Source organism: Tauraco erythrolophus, chromosome 5, assembly GCF_009769465.1.
Source record: "Tauraco erythrolophus isolate bTauEry1 chromosome 5, bTauEry1.pri, whole genome shotgun sequence".
Classification (NCBI taxonomy): domain Eukaryota; kingdom Metazoa; phylum Chordata; class Aves; order Musophagiformes; family Musophagidae; genus Tauraco; species Tauraco erythrolophus.
The window spans coordinates 38,584,956-38,601,921 of record NC_141469.1 but is presented as its reverse complement, the minus strand read 5'-3'; the positions used below and the strand labels follow the sequence as shown (position 1 = coordinate 38,601,921).

General features: G+C 36.4%; 1 protein-coding gene across 3 annotated transcripts in view; it reads left to right on the top strand.

The window, feature by feature from the left end:
* LCORL (ligand dependent nuclear receptor corepressor like) overlaps nucleotides 1-16,966 on the top strand; it is an 82,015-nt gene that overhangs the window by 19,273 nt on the left and 45,776 nt on the right. For all 3 annotated transcript variants that reach the window (XM_086611654.1, XM_086611655.1, XM_086611656.1), the window contains exons 2-4: nucleotides 9,035-9,100; nucleotides 14,088-14,167; nucleotides 14,409-14,538. In XM_086611654.1, coding sequence (XP_086467780.1) covers nucleotides 9,035-9,100; nucleotides 14,088-14,167; nucleotides 14,409-14,538 — 276 coding nt within the window. The remainder of the gene's footprint in view (nucleotides 1-9,034; nucleotides 9,101-14,087; nucleotides 14,168-14,408; nucleotides 14,539-16,966) is intronic.

The following is a 16,966-nucleotide window of genomic DNA, read 5'->3' as shown; positions in this document are numbered from 1 at the left end:
GAGATAAACCTAACTAGATGTAATAAAAAGATTGCGGTAACTATTTAATGCTGTTCAAAATTTTGAATTAATGATACAGAAAACTTGTAACATGTTTTCTAAATCAATTGAGAATGATCTGACGTATCAAAGGAACCTTGTGATGTCTGAGTGATAAACGCAGATATTCTTAAGGGATTTGAGTTTCTAATGCAATTAATTATTTTTTTTTTCCTGTCACTTAGAAGCAGGAGACCATTTCTTTATTTGGAGACAAAAAAATGCAAAACTTAGAAGTGGATAACCATTTTCAGGGGAACCAGTGAAGTTCTGCAGTGTCAAATATGGTGGAACACAGAGTGCAAGCAGCATCTGTAAAAGGGGGGGATGTATGCCTTCAGAAGGCTGTACGTTTTTTAGAATTAGAAACTAAAACTCATGTTCATGACTGAACGTGAGCTCCAACTCCCATTCTTATGAAAGGGTTAACTTACATAGAAAAGGCAAAGAAGTCATCTACCTTTCTTATAAGGCAAAACAAAATACTACTTCCTGCTCTTGCGCCTGTATTTAAAAATAAATATTGAAGCACTATTGAGAGAGAATTTGAAGAGAAGCTGAAATTTTCCTTTGAGAGAAACTGAGAGACTTGATGCTCTGTCTGCCTGGGTTACTTTAAAAAAAAAAAAAAATTAAAAGTGGTTCTAATGCTTGACAACTAATGAAGCTGAATTCTTTCTGTGCCAAAATTGTTTAAATCTAAGATAACTGACTGTAGTAATGCAAACCACAAAACTTCCCTCAGACATACTCCTGTACTGAGCCAAACTAAATAATGCAGTCATGAAACTGTACAGAATGGGGAGAAGTTGAGAACTGAAGTTTGTCATTTATATATAATACTTTTTTGAATTACATGTAACTTTCAAAAGGGATCACTTTTTAGGTGGGGTGTTGGTGTTGTTGTTGTTTGTTTGTTTTGTTTTTTTTAGAAAGAGGGCAAAGTGCTAAGGGAAAAAAAAACCACACACCTAATCTTTTAAGCCATTGCTCTGGTGTGGAAGAACCAAGCTTAACACTTCTAACTGTTTATATATTTTCACATACAAAGGGAATATTTTACTTTTTGTGGTTACATCAGCAAGTTTTAGCTCAGAACTGTGTGTTTGTGTTATACATTGCCATGAAGTCACTGCTACATAAATAAAAGTGTATGAGGCAAAGGAGGCTAGCAGTTAAGGAGGCTAGTCTATTGGTTAGGGCCATAAACTGGGGTGTGCAGGATCTGTCTTTTGGTCTTTACTTGTCTGTAACTTGTTTCCAATGTGATTTTTTAGTCTCTGAGACTCCTCATACAACTTATGTAATAGTCCTCATAGATTAAGAAATACCATTTCAAAATATGGGTTGTGTGGCTTCAGAATGGGAAAAGAATTTATGTGAAAACTAGATAACAATGTTCCTGTGGTCAAAGGAAAATACAGAAGCAGAAATTGAACTCTTAGTTGTAATCAAGTCTCTTTAATAACTAGGTAAAGTAACACTAACTACTATTACAGAACATCAAGAAATAAAAGGAGGAAGTTTCATTTCAGTGCTGTGTCTGGCGGTACTGTGCCCAATCTCATTAAAGGTAATCCTATTCTTTGGATTTTCCTAATTACATTTTAAAGAACATTTGTGAAGTTTTACAATCCTTTAAGAATTGAAATCAGTAATTCTGAACCTACTTTCACGTTACTTTTGATTTAAAAAGCAGCATTAATGGGCTAAACACCATACTACTTAAAATGTGCATTTTTTTTCCTACTGTAACTTTTCATTCCATTTACTCACCTTAGAATATTAAATAAGCTCAAAAAACAAAAAGGAGACATGAATCTTCCTTGCTGATGCATGTTACTTAACAGCATCTTTTTCTTAAATAGGGATGAGGCCTGATGTTACTTAAGAAGCTGAATAACAAGTGGTTTGGACTTAAGTAAAACAACTTGAATTACTGTAATTCAGATGTGATTCTTGGTATAGTAAGCCACAAAGTGGAGAGGGTGATGGAAGTTCCTGTGATATGTTGATTTTCAGACATGCAGAAGTTATGACTATTCCGACACATGATTCCGCTAACTTTGTTAGGTGAGTTAACAAAGGTGTGTTTTACAGAACCTCAAGATCTGTTTTTTTCCTTCGGTCCCTGCAGAGGCTGTAGTGCTTTAAGCTAGAAGTCTCGCTTCATTGTAGTAAAAATACTCATGCACGCCCTGTCCTTCAAAACAGCGTGCAGCAGTCTTACCCTATGTCTAACTGAGGATATGCTGGAGAAGAAGGGAAAAAGCAGAACTTAATTTACATGCACTTGATATTTTTGAAACTCCTTAACACATTGTTGGAGAGAATAATATGATCTCTTCTAATGGCTAACCTTTCAGCATTAAGATGAAAAATAGAACAGTATATGTGAATCATATGAGCAGTATTGTTTAACATCTCATTCTTCCATTTAAATTTTGTCTATCTATGTAAGGGACGTTCATCTACCATTTCTGTTATCCATCCAGAGATATGAATCAAACAGTCTTTATGGCTTGGAAAACTATCAAACCAAAAAATGAATTTATTTAGAAATATCTTTGTTGAAAGCTTTTTATCAGTTTATCTGCTCATACCTTCCTAAACTGGAAAAAGCTAAAAGCTGCAGCATATTGGGGAGTGGGGAGCAAGTATAAGTGACAGGTTTTTCTAGGGGGCTTATTGAGAGGTCACTGGTGTGATGGGAATTTGAATTATATGGTTTTCCTTCACCAATATTTTATTTATTTTTATTTTTTTTTAACTTGATGACTGCATCATGGTAGGTGATCACATGGCTTCCTGTTTATCCTGTTAGAAGTAACTAGGCAAGTACCTCAATATGCTCCTGCATCAATTGTGATTATTGTAGTTTGCCTAAGTCTTGTGAGACCCCTCCTTGAGATTTAGTATTATTGTGTTCTAGCACTGAGTAAAAGAGCAAAGAAAAAGGAATAAAGGCTATTTTATTTTTTTTTTACTAAAACGGATTAAATTTTAGTAAAATGTCTCAAATACAGTGACTAACAACAACAACAACAAAATAATCCTTGTAACTAAAGCCCTAGAATTGGATTACTTCTGAAATAGAAAAATGTAAAAAGAAAAACCAAAAAGAGTACTTGTGAAGGAGAAGGAAGAGTCAAGAGTGAATGGAAATGTATCTGCTTTTATGAAATAGACTTTCTTTTGAAAAGAAGATACAAATACTGGAGTTAATACGGCCATGAAAAATACTAGGAGAATCTAGAAATTAGTATGATGTAGACTGTACCAAACTTATCAAAAACATTGTAATATAACCTGCACATACACTACAGTTGGCTTTCCCAACGGTATAGCAATTACCAGTCCTATCTTCAGACCAACCAAGTGGTACATTTGAAAGCAGTACTCAAATGTCAGATTCCATTTATTACGTGATATTTATTCTTTTTTGGCTGTTCTCCTAACACATAGTCTGAGTCATTCAAACAAATTTGTTGAAAACATACTTACAGTTGGAGTTGTGGTCACCTACAGGATGTGGGGAAGGAAGGAGGATAGGGACGATTTGAGAAGGTATTGAATTGGGATCAACCATGAGGCTAAAACAACTATTCCCTCTCAGAAACCTTATGGAGATAGAGCTTGTTGGACCTCAATTTGTATTGTAAAATTGTTCAATTACAACGTCTGTCCAGAGTTAACGTAGGCCAACCTTGTATTTAAAATTCCAAGTCTGCACCTTGTGATTTTTCCACACAGAATCTACTCTGTAGCTGGCTTCCACAGGGACAGGGACAGCTGAGCTATTTACTAGTTCCTGGGTGGAAGAGGCCGTTGTAATACATAGCCACACAACTGCTAAAGAGTAGATGAAAAATGGCTGTATGTGGTCATGCAGTGAGTAGTCCTCGTGTGTTGCTTGAATACCTCTGTAAGTCTGCAAAAGGTGCACTACCTGGGAAGCTTCCATGGAATGCATCCGTTTTATCATTATTCTTAACAAAGGATTTTACAACCTGGACCATTCATGCTTGGCAACATACACTTTCTAATGTAGATAGGCTTTTGAAGGGTAGTTTCTCTTTAAGAAGACTTTTTTTTTAAAGTTGTGAAGACAGTCTAAAGACTCATTTGGGATTTAATAATCCTGTTTTAATACTCTTAAATCTGAGTAAACTTGTAGAGACACTTAAATACTGGAAGTAATTCACAAAGTACCAGTTTCTGGATTGCTCAGTAGTGGCAATTACTCCTATCTTTGTTATGAAGAGTTAGTAGGAGAGCTCACTAAAACCTTGCTGTAGACCCTTGGCCTGTGTAAGAGTTCCCTGGCTTAGACAAGGCAGTACTGCAGCCCTAATTCTAGCTCCTCTGCACTTCATCCCCTCCTGGGGTCAGGGTGTAAATCAGGGGCTGCTAAGCCCAGGGCTGTTAATCGGCTGCTCAAGTTGGTCACTTCCCTTGGGATCTTAAATTCCGTCTCTTGGCTGCTGTGGCCAAGACCACTGTTAACTGTCATATCACTGATCAGCTCTTCCTTAATGATGAGTAGCAGGTCTAGCAGACTGCCTCCCTCGTTGAGCTTGTCTACCACCTTAGTCAGGTGTGTCCTCCAAAATCTCCTGGGTTGTTTGTGCATTGCCATGTTGCACTTCCAGCAGATGTCAGTGTGACTGACGTTTTTCATGAGAGCTAAGGCCTGTGTTTGTGCAGCATTTTTTCTTGGGAGTTTTTTTGAAGGCTTCATCTGCTTACCCTTGAGTAGGTGGGCTGTAGCATGTTCATCTTTATATTCTCCTGATTAAATCTTGACCTGTGGATTTTTCAACTGTCCGGTAGCCTGTTTCATGCTAAAGCTCCGTTTGTTCAAGTTATTTACATAAAGTGTAAGCATCGTCCTTCCTGACATTCTCACTTATCCTTCCTTAAAAGTATCCATCCACTGCAGTTCTCCAGTCGTGTGAACTCTCTCACAGTACCATGAACTCCCAGTGAGACTGTTACGTGCTCTGGTTTCTAATCCCTTATTCTTGCTTCCTGTGCTGAATGCATTCATGTACAGCTACTTAAGATGTGTCCCTGCTTGTGCCACTTTTTTAGGGAGAATGTAAGATCCTTGCTGTTATGTTGTCTTGTGCATTTACCCTCTCTGCCGTTCTCCAACTTTATGGGCTTCAGGCTCCACTTCCCTGACTAACCTAGTTTGAAGCCCTCCTTATGAGGCAAGCCTGTTTGTTGGCATTGATGATTTGCTTTATCAAATGGATCCTGTCTCTCAAGCACTCTGTTTCTCAGAGGATCTTAATGTCTTAAGAGCTGAAGTCCTGCCTGCAGCCATGTAGTCAAGATGTTGATCCACAGGATGTGTTTTCTCCTGGGTCAACACCTAGGCGCTGGTGTCATTCACCATTGTCCCTGGGCTTCTGTAGTTAGCTTTGATCTGCTGAAGATCTCCTTTCGTAGTATCGTGGCAGCCATGTAGATAGACAACAAACGACAGATAATACTGCAATGGCCACATGAGCCGTAAGAGGTTCTCTGCAAGGCCCCAGATTTGGACCAGGGGCAAGCAGAAGAGCTTTTAAGACAGACAGTCTGGCTACTGTGCAGAAGCCTTCATCAACTGGGAGTCTGCAAATATTGTCACCCCTACTTCCTTTTGGTGACACTGCTGTGACGTGTGGATCAGGCTTAGGTGCCAAACCTGACAGAACTTGCTCCACCTCACCTCTTTCCTGGGCTGCATGCCTTTGCAGCGCCTGATTAGCTACCGATGGAAAAAGAGAGCCCGCTGCCTGTTGCTGGGAGGTGATGACTTCCAGTCTCCCTTGTCCCAGGAGTCCTCATCCTAGCCCTGAGTGAGGAAAGTGATATATTTGGTAGGGGAGTGGTTGAGAGTTAATGTGGGGAAAAGAACCCTTCCACAACTTTGTTCAGGAAAGCAAACCGTGGAAACTTTTACCTGGGTTAAGAGACAGCTGAATCATAAATTTCTGCTTATGAAGACTGAAGAAATTTATTAGAGGTAAAGGGGGTTCCACAGATTGGGGCATTGCAAGTTAATGGAGCCAACAGTGTTTCTTTTCCGGTTGGAGCTAGAAAGTGTCAGGGCTCAAGGAACAGTAGTTTTGAATGGTAGTTTGGAATCAAGGAGGCAATCAGCCACCAAGAGATACGAAAAGTTCGGTAAAATTAATTCAGAGCAGGGTTTTATTTTATTGATGAATCACAAGAGGTATAAGCGAAGTGTATTTCTGAATGGTATCTGTAGGGTCTTCAGGCTCTGAAGAGTTCCAAAACTACTACTACTATTTGCTCATGCATACTGTTTCAGGAGGTAGAATGAAGGTTTCTTGAAATGCCTAGGTTCAGGTGGGTACTTGTGTGGAACAGTGCCAGCACATATTCATCAGTAGCTGTACAAGAAACTAAAATGTCCCGTCCTGGTTAGAGTAAATTAAAATTGTGTCAGTCCTGCTGAAAAGCAGCAGCAGAACTTTGTGGAAAACTGCACAAAGTAGAAGTAGTACACATCTTTTCTGGGAAAACTTTAGAACAGGGGCTGTGAGAAAATTCTCTCTCTGTTAGGTTGTACAAGTAAACTTTCTTTTAAAAGAAAGGATCCAGTATCCAAACTTGAGGAGGCAAATGGTCAAATTCGGGAAGTTTAAATTGTAGCTCCATGGGGAAGTTCTGGGAGGACTTGTAAGAGGAGCATCAGATTGGATGGAGGGACGGAACTAAATTTCATGAGCTAGCAGAGAAGTGGGTTAGTATGTCCTTTTTTCAGGGGAAAAAACCCCAAACAAACAAACAAAAAAAACCCACGCAAAACCAAAAACACCACCACAGTGTACTAATTGCCATGTTTAATACAAGCTGTATGGAAGTCTGTTTGGAAATTTCTTTCTTCCTTAACAACGGCTGTTTCACAGAGCTGAGGTTCCTTGGTTTTGCATAGGCAGGAGCAGGCAGTGGGGCAAGCAGATGTGCGTAAATACAAAAGTAAAGGCAGAAACACTCAACACCCAGGGGTGGGGGGAGAAGGTAGGTGGAGGTTTTGGGTGCTGACCAGAATGGTGAACAAGCTTCCAGTTGTTTGATTTACAAAGTGCTAAGAAATGGGAGGTAGTGTTTGTTCTTTTGAAATAAGGACAACTGTCTCCAAGAGATGCTTCACTCTGTTCATGTCTTTGCCCAGCAATAATAACTTGCAAGAACCTAACTGTTGGCTAGCTGCTGAGCTAACGTGGCTTGCAGTTTATAACATTAGTGATGGTTGCAATGCACGTGGTGTGTTTTGTATTTCCAGGCTGTTGTGTTTGGGGTGTTGCTATCTTAACTTCAGACATCAGCTCTCTTGCTTTTTTGTGCACAACACTTTGAAGCCGGGACTGGGAATTTGTGCAATGCTACTATGATGTGAATTTATATTATATTAAATCTAAGAGTCAGTGGATAATGCTTTAAGGTAATTTTTGGTGTCTGCTTGGGCCTTGGATTTTTCCTTTCTAGTTTTTGAAGATTGTGTTTAAAAAGTGTGCGTGTGTATATATATGGATATTTGCGAGAGAACAGTGGTTTTATCACTTAATTTGTGTTCTTGCATAGGACTATTTATTACAAAGAAAAGTGGAAAATTATAATAGAAATAAATACATTTATAGCTCAAATGATAGATTTATAGCAAGTATAACTAGAATACATTGAATTTAATAATATCTAGTTCATATAGTAAAATTATGAAATAATACGAAACTGAAAGGTGAATTTTAACAAAACATGACCTGTCAAGCTGAACAGCTCCTCTGTGTTAAGATAGCTTTTCTTGTCTCGCTAGGATTTTAATATATTATTTAACATGCTGCTTAAGATACGGTACGTATTTATTCTTCCCTATACTAGTGTGCATACAATCTAAACCAAAAATTAAATGTCACTTTTGATGAGAGAACAGTATATTGTGGTGTCTCAGAGGACACCACAGCTGATGAGCAAATTTTATTATTCCAAAGGTTCTTTGGTGGTGGTGGTTAGTCGTTTCCTGAAGATATTGGTATCTTCTATGTGGTGTGATGATAAAATAGTCTTGCTAGGTACTGTAAAATAGCTACATCTTTAGTATAGACGGGTCTTCGCTATGAAGAATGAGAACCTTCAAATGCTGCTTTGAATTATCCTCTTAGTTGAAAATAAGCTTATTATTTGGAAGAAGAAAAGAGGGGGCACTTGGAAACTTCTCATATTGAACAAAATTTCGTTTACATTGATGATGATGTAAATTCTCACCATATTTCATCAGTTGTGCACCTTCTGGTTTTTTTTGTTGTTGGAGTTTTTAAATTTATTTTTAATTATTTGGTTTGCTCTGTGTCTCTTCTCCCTTTTTACAGTATGTGATTTTGTCAAGTACCTAAACAGACTAGCTGGTCAATCTGGAAAATAATTGTATTTATTTAATCCTCAATTTTAAAACATTTTTTTACAGATATGGGGGACTAGACAGAACTCTTAGAATATCGGATGCAAAATAAGCTTGCTTTTTTATATTTGTAGAAATATTAGCCTACTCAGATTATGTCATTTCAGGTGATCATAAATAAGAAGTTTCTGATTTTGAAGGTTTCCTCTTTTTTTTTTCTTCCCTCTCCATACGTGATTCTAATTCTTAGTGTAAGAGAGAAACTGCTTCACTTGTGTAGAGCTATGAGGCTAATCCTCCCACCTGTAAGATTCTGTGGTAGTTATTTTAAGTCTAATGAGGTGTTGGGGCATGGCTTAATAGGCTGACTGTGTGCAGATGGCAGTTGCCTTGTCTTATTTTTATCTTCTAATTCTGTCGAATAGTGCTATAGTGGAAGGAGTAAATATTTGTGTGATAAACGTAACAATTTTTGGAATTGCTCTCAGAATTTGAGAATACTTGTTGCCAGTGTTCTCAAATTTACTTTCTTTTAAGAAACTTTTGATTTACTGTTTTAAATGTTTCTTTTGTCTCCAGGTTTTGAAAGTATTTTAGAAGGGCTTTATGGACCAAGGCTACGAAGAGACCTCAGTTTATTTGAAGGTAAATGAGCCAGCTTTTGGTGCAATGACCTTAAGTTGTTAGTTTTTCTTTTAGTTGAAGGTAGTTCAAAGTATATATTGAATTCTGAAAAGGAAACCTTCAATTGTTTTTTCTTTCTGATATTTATTTCGTCATGTTCTTGTCAATACTGTGCATAGGCAAAACACTAGGTAAAAAGGTACCTAGATTTTGTTCCTATGCAGGGAAATTTTGGATTAGCTAAGCTTTCCTGTGAAGCTCTCATGAGAAAGATTTACTCTTCTGGAATACTGCATCTCCTACTTCATTTTCTGGACAGTTTTTAGAAAGGGAAGACAAGCTGCTTCCTATCGGCATTAATTGGAAAAAGGAAGTGAATAAATGCTAGCTTGGTTTTCTTCTACTGGTCAAGAAAATGTTAGCTTTGATTTATTTTTTTTAGTCTTTATTTTTATATATATATATATATATATATATATACAAATAAAAAGCTTGATTTTTAATATGCTTTATACATATATATAAAATATATCTATATTTAAGAGAGAGAGTGTTTGTGTATATATATAAAAATGTATTTTTTTCCATTACCCTTGGAAGACCTAGCCTTATTCCAAATGGGTTTTGTTTTGCTGAAATAGCTGTCAATAACACCTGAATCTTTAGTTAGTTTAAGTACAAAATGATTTATTAGTCTTTAACAAAAGCAGAGGAGGAAAATCCAGCACAAAATTGGCTTTGAAGTATTGAAAGAAGTGTTCTGTCACGTTCATTTTCATGGTTTTAAAAGATGTTCTTTCTGTTATCGAACCTTCAAAATGCTCCATTTCATTTCTTTACAATTTATTATCTCATAGCATAATTTGTAAAGCATGTAACTTACATACTGCCAGTACAAGAGGCAGAGTGGCATATGCTGTTTATGTTTGCTTAGAATAGGTGGGAAATGGTTGCTTTAACTTGGTTATGGTTTTGTCCTCTTCATACTGTGCAAGTGCCTCTGTCTGCATCATATGCATAACCCTACAATTTCAAGGGAAAGGGAGAGAACTTGATATACTACTTTACCGATGGTTTAAGAATATTTTTTGCCACTTAGAAAGCTAAGCATGCCACTAGTCAGACTTAAAAACATTTAAGAAATATGCAAATTTCTGTGAGAAGGCAGAGTACTGAGTTAATGACCAGAATCTTAAGTGTTACAGTTAAAGGAGCTGGATAGTACGTTATGTTGCTCCTTTAGTTCCTGTATGTATATACGTGAGCTGTCTTATAGGAAAAGTTTTAGCTTATTTGCCTCTTGCTGTCGAAGTTTTCTTGTAACTTTTTTAAGGTCTGCCATTTCCATGGCTTACAGAGGAACTTTGATATTTGATGCCTCAGTGACTTTGTCCTGCAAATTAAATTCATGTTTATCTAAAATGTAGTCTTGAAACTGATTTTTTTTTTTTCCAATTTGCAAGAACGTATGTCAGTAATGTGCCTGAATTTTTCAACAGTTAAAGCCTGTTTCCATGTTTAACACATCTGTAAAATTGATTTTACTTCTGGAGCAACTGCAGAAGAGATGGAGTGTTAGGTTGGGATGCCCACCTTTTACCTTACTATTTTTGGTTCATTTTTATAGGTACAGTATCTGTAACTTCAGTTTGAAATTGCCATGTTTTATACAAACACAGTAGAGGTAGACCTTATAGAATAGGATGCAAGGCTATTTCTAATTTGAGGTCTGAATTGTGTTAAAAAGATTAATACAGAAGTCTTGAGTAAAATTTCTTACAAGTCTTTCCACTGGCATAATTTGAGTGCCAATTTCACTTTACAGATAATGAAACTAAGATACGAAGTAAATAATTTGCCTTAGTTAACAAAATACACCGTTGATAGAATCGGAATCCAAGTTTTTAGACTTAGCAACGTGCCTAAATCACTGCATCTTGTAAGGTGTCCATTTTTCTCATCATAACGTGTAGCTTTATGCCTCTTTAGCAAAAGTGTATGTTTCTTTGAACAAACCTCAAGAAATTATGTGGATTTCTTATCCAGAAATATGTAAGAATTTGCTGAAATACATGCCTCTTAGCAACAATAGCATTTTTTTCTCTTACACTGTTGGTTTTATATATTGTTTTTAATACAGAAAAAGATTAATAGTGTGTATAAAATGTAACATGAATGTGTTAATTGATATATTTCCTTTTTAGTTGTCTCGAAATAGTATTTGATCTATAGATTAAATTATTGTGTGGTATTCTCTCAAAGTTGCTTGAGAGAATAATAAATTGTAATGACAAATTTAAATGGTACACTTTAGTTTTTACGAGGTTTTTTTTACTTTTCGAAGAAAATATCTTGTAAACCTCAGAAATGGTCTTCCTGAGAAGCCAAGCTAATTAAATTGAAATAGCCATCCACAACAACAGATAATTACTCGAAGATGGCAAGATTTTTTTTCATTGTCTTGAAATTCTTATTTGATATATATGTAGGACTTACCTTGGGCTTGCTTAAATGGTTCTTGTCACCTCTCTCATTCAGCACCGTAGTTTTTTCTTTTCCTGTCTGCTTTGATAGTGCAGCTTCTGGTTGCAAAGGTGTCAAGTTCTATATCTTGGCATCTGACCTTGGTGGTGCTCTGAATGAGCTCAAGGCTTCTTGTGTCATTGAATCCTTAGGGTTTTCTAATCCTTTGCTTGTACCCATTTCCAGGTAAGTAGATTCACATGTAAATTGTTATTCTTTACGTTCTACCTACAGATATTTAGCTAAACTGTTAGAAAACTTTTCGTCTAATCATCTGGTATGTGTGTATTTTCTTTTTTATGATTATGTGCTGGGGTTCTGTTCTCTTATGGACAGAGAAAAAGTGTCTTGCAGGAGAAAAGCAGCTCTCTTAATCATTCTTTCTCTGCCAGGAAAAATATCTCTTTATATAGGATGAAAAGTTCATTTCCATGTGTGTTTTATTTTTCCTGGTGTCATTATGAATATTTATTCCTATATAAAGTAATGAGGCGAAAAAATTAATACTAGAAACACGAATCCCTAATATCATTCAAGTTTTTATGAATTTAAAAAGATGAAAGAACATGATAAACACCTCAGATATTCGAGTGTAGTTATTAGGAAGCAGTAGTGCCATGTGAAAAGAAAGGGGGTGATTTGTTCAGAATTGTGACAAATAGCTGGAAAACTTATTGGGACTTTATTATAATAATGCAGAAAATACTTCAAAGTAAGGGTTGAATTTTTTAAAGCTATCTCATACTTATATTTACTAGACAATTATTTCACATTTTAAGCGGTAACATGGAATCCGTTCAGTACTACAGATGTCTGTATTAATTTGTTTAATTCTGCATGACTCCTTGGGAAAAACCGTTTGGGGAAACAGATTTGAATGGCTTAAGAGATGAAGAAAAGTGGTAGTTTCTGTCAACATTCACTATTTTATTCTTAAAAAATGGAAGTAGATTTAACAGCTTTGTACTAAATTACTTTGGTTTCAGGTAATAATCTGTACCATGCTTAGTGTTAAAATGCTCTTTGCCCATGAGAAAAAGCTGTTATGTTACGCAGGCTCATGGTGTAGGTTGTCAGCAAATCTTTCATCAGCCGACCTCAGGCAAGATAAAATGGGGAGGGGAGATGATCATGATCCTAAATTGAATGCAGACAAGAGACAAGAGAAAGCTTGTTCTGCCTAAAGTGCCATCTGTGCCTCCAGTCTTTCTGAGAGTATGGTTGTCTATCTGTAGTTAATAACTGATCTCAGTATGTTTCCTGTGGTGGTGACCTGTGACTGTTGCGAGCCTGGCATTTGATATATCTGGTATGTAGCTGCTATCTGATGGCAGTTTTGCATAGCTCATCGGCGTGGTATACTTAATGTGTTATGTTGTACATGGTTTATATGTCTTCGAATAAATCCAGTATTATGTAGAGGGGAGGTTTCTCAAGGTTTGCTTTTTTGGTGATGCACAAGGATTGCTCCCTAGTTAGACTTTTAACAGTGGAACTTCAGGATTCTAAGGCAGAGGAATTTATATGAAAATATAAGACCTGTCTTGGAGTTATGCATAGAATCTCAGCATTCATAAGCAGATTTATTGTTGTTGCAAGGAAAACTATGAAAAAATGAACTTGTTTTGAAAGTATAGTGTGGAGCTTTTTCATCCGTGGACATCTTAAAGGAATCGCTCTAACAGGCTGGGATGGCTGGATTAATTCAGCAGAAATAACTCGTTATTTTTTGTTACTGTCCAGTCAAGAAAAGAAACTGGAATAACTTGCCGTGAGTAAATTTAAACAAGAAATTAGAAGGTTAATTTTAACTATTAGCACAGTTGGTTTGGGAAAAGCTTTAAAGCAATTGGTTGCTCAGGAAGAGAAGAGTATGTGGTGGAAAACTCTTACCTTTTGAAATGGAGCTTAATGACTTGTTTAAAGAAAATAGATGGCATTTCTCCATTCAGTAGAAGACTGGACTTGATACAGGTGATCTGTTTAAGTGTTATGTTCCCTCAAGACCAAAGCACACCTTCTGATAAAACGTGAAGTTATTTTAAAGTTTTCTAAATAAATCAAGTGCTACAAGTGAGTATAAGGTTTTGGTTAACTTGTAGTGATGGTATAAAATAAATAAAATATTTTAAGTCCAACACATGTAGCTCAAATGGTGAGGAGTCCTAATTCCTAGCAGCTTAGTTTGCTACAGTTTTGCACATTTCTGTTAAAAGGGATGATAACTGGAATTCAGAGTCTTATTTACAGTATTCAGATGCCTCCAGTAACTGCGATAGGTAATAAATTTGAATGTATGAGTTTACCTTTCTTCTTAAGAAACGTGCCTTCTGCTGTTTGAAAAGTGAGCCAGACAAGACTTTGGAAATATCTGAAAAATTGAATACTACTGAAATTGATTTAAAAGAATTGTCGTATGTGTATTTTGTTCTCAAAATCTGTTTTTACTTGTTTAAAACATCTAGGTTTTTTTTCTTCTTTTAAGACTGTGAGCCAGAAGAGCTAACTGACTGGTCTATGGATGAGAAATGTTCCTTTTGTAATTTACACAAAGAAACAGTCAGTGTAAGTATGAACATGATATCAAGTATGACTCCCCAACACCCAAGTTTTGATACGAAAGTAAGAATCAGAGAATTGAATTTTGCAAATAGGTTAATAGTATCTTTTGACTTGACAATTTGGCTATGAGAGGGAGTGAGATGGTTTGTATTGATAGTATTGATAGCTCAATACTTAAATTGTATATTGTACTACTAGTAGACTTAACTTGTGAAAGATGTTACAATCTTCATATGTCTTCTAGGATCGTGCATCAGTTATCGGTTCTTCACAGTCAACGCCTACGGAGGAACTGTCATCTCAGGGCCAGTCCAACACTGATAAGATTGAATGCCAAGCAGAAAACTATCTAAATGCACTCTTTCGAAAGAAAGGTAATAAAAGCATATCTTTTATATTAAGAAATACAGCACAAATCTAGAAGAATCAGATGATTTAGGGTTGATTTTTACTTAAGTAGTTTTTATTTTTTACTGAATGCTATCTTCTTTATTCCTTTGGTTTTCCTTAATCTTTTTCTTTCCTTACTTGAATCATCAAGTGAAGCCCTACTCTTCTTACTTGCCATTTCTATTAGTCCTATTGCAGTGTGTGTTATTCTCTTGAATCCTTGTTCATTATTTTTTATTGGAGTTTTTGCCATGAGCTGCTACATTGTTTTTATGCCAACTTCAGGTGCCATTCTATGGAATTGTAAGCATTTAAACATCTTCTGTTCCTAAAATTTCATTTCTAGCTTTCAGCAGGAAGACTGTTTTGGGTGAGAGAATGTGCCTTACAGATTACAAAATGGGATTTGGGATCTTCTCATACAAAAGCTGCTGCTTTGAATATATCCAAGTCAGAGGTTGAAACTTCTTGTCAAAATACAGTATTTAGTAACTCGTTAATTCTCTTACTGTCCTTGTTCTTTGGCACTTGGCAAGTTATATCAGTACTAGAGTGACTGTCAGCTTGGTTCGTGTAAGTTACTTAGCTAATCACTGCCAACAGCAGCAAAAATACTCATTTTCTTCCTTAAATTTCTGTGTAAAGAATGTGAATGAAGCTCTCCTCAATAACTTCTACTTTCATAGATTTTTCTTGGATTTAGTAGGTGTGCTTGAATGTCAAAATAGCTGAGTATGACTAGGGTGACAGCCCACGTTTGCTCTAACAAAGAATTAGAGTGTGTCAGACACGATCTCTTCACATAGGTGGGAGAAAAAGCAAAGTTTACTTTCTCCCCTTTACCTTGCTGTAGCAGGAAGAGATACCCTTGAAGCTGGGAGGGTGGAGTCTTTTTCTATACAGAGCATCTGTCTATTCAGCCTACATTTTGCTTAGGGCTTTAAAGAACTTTGAATGGAGTGCAACAGCATTTTGAGTCCATCTTCGTTCCTTGACTTTTTTTAAAATCAACTATTTTCCATTTGAAATAAAATGTCCAGTGAAGTTGCTACCTCATCACTTCTGAAATTTTTATTATTTTTCGTCAGAGGCCTAGCTGCATGACATCTTCCTAGACAGATATTTTAATTCCTTCAAATTTCTGCTTTCTCAGATCTTTTCTTGGTCTTCATGTACAGTGTTTTTCAACATTTGCCTGCTTTATGCCTGTGCTGGTCATGCTGTCGTTTGATTCTCCTTGAGAGGAACTTTTATTCTGGGAGAAGTGAAACTTGGCGTGTGACCTCACCTTACCAGAGTGAGTGACTTTGTGAAGATTTCACAAAGAGCATTTGGCTTTTAGCATCTTTCTTAGGTTTTTTGATCTGCCAGATGAGTAATGCTAGGTTTAAAAGATTTTTTTTCTATTTAAAGACAAAACCAGAGTCTTTTCTGATTATTTTTGTGATCCTCTGAGAGACTTGTGTATTCCTGGGTAAGAGGTACTTTGCTGAAGAGTTTTCTAAGAATGTTGCTTCAGTTCAGGTTCCATCAAAGTCTTCTAAGTTGTTCAAATCATGGGAAGTGAAAAGGAAAAAAAGTTTTTTATATCTTCAAAGGGCCTGTGAAACTAATTTATGAGGTATTTAAGTAATTGGTTTGGCTTTGTAGGAAGAAGATGAAGAGTTTTAGTAGGAAAATCCCAAGTCTGCTGTCTTAATTTTTGTAGGTTTTTGAGATCAGTTACCAACTTAGGAAAAAAGAAATCAAATTTCAAGTAATTGTTTAGTTAGGTAACAGATTTTATACCTGGTGCTTAAATGCCCTTTCATTGTCAAAAAATTAGAATTCTTGGTTGGCTTTCTTGAAAGTGGAAGTAACACTTCTTTCACTCGATTCGATTGCAAACTACTCAAGGTCATATACTGTCTCTTACTATCGTAACTAGTACAGTTTAATATAGGGTCTCTGTGAACAACTTGTAAGACTAGTGAGCAAATTGAGTATTGTGGTTTTTATTCTCATAATCCTTTTATTTTAGAACAAGTTATTATGTGGCTGGGTTTTTTAAATTGCAGGCTGGTTTCAGGGGTTGGGGTTGGGTTTTGTTTTGATTTGGGTTTTTCGACTTCAGGAAACTAGTTCAGAAGATCTTGAAACATGCAGCCATGTTATATCATTGTCTACAGCATACAACCTTCAGGCTTTCAGAGATGAGGATTTATCTATAAAATCCCAAAGATGATTCCTCTTTCCTTTTGAGAGGATGATAGAATTACTGGCAAGAGATAAACTCTTGTGAGGCCATAAGTAACGAAGTCTTCCCACTAGGAACCTGTCTTCACTCTGTGTTAGTGAAAGGCCTGTTTGGTAGGTAGTTGTCTGTAGGAAAGTCCTATCCTCAGCAGACACCTCAGTAAAGCCAGAGTGATT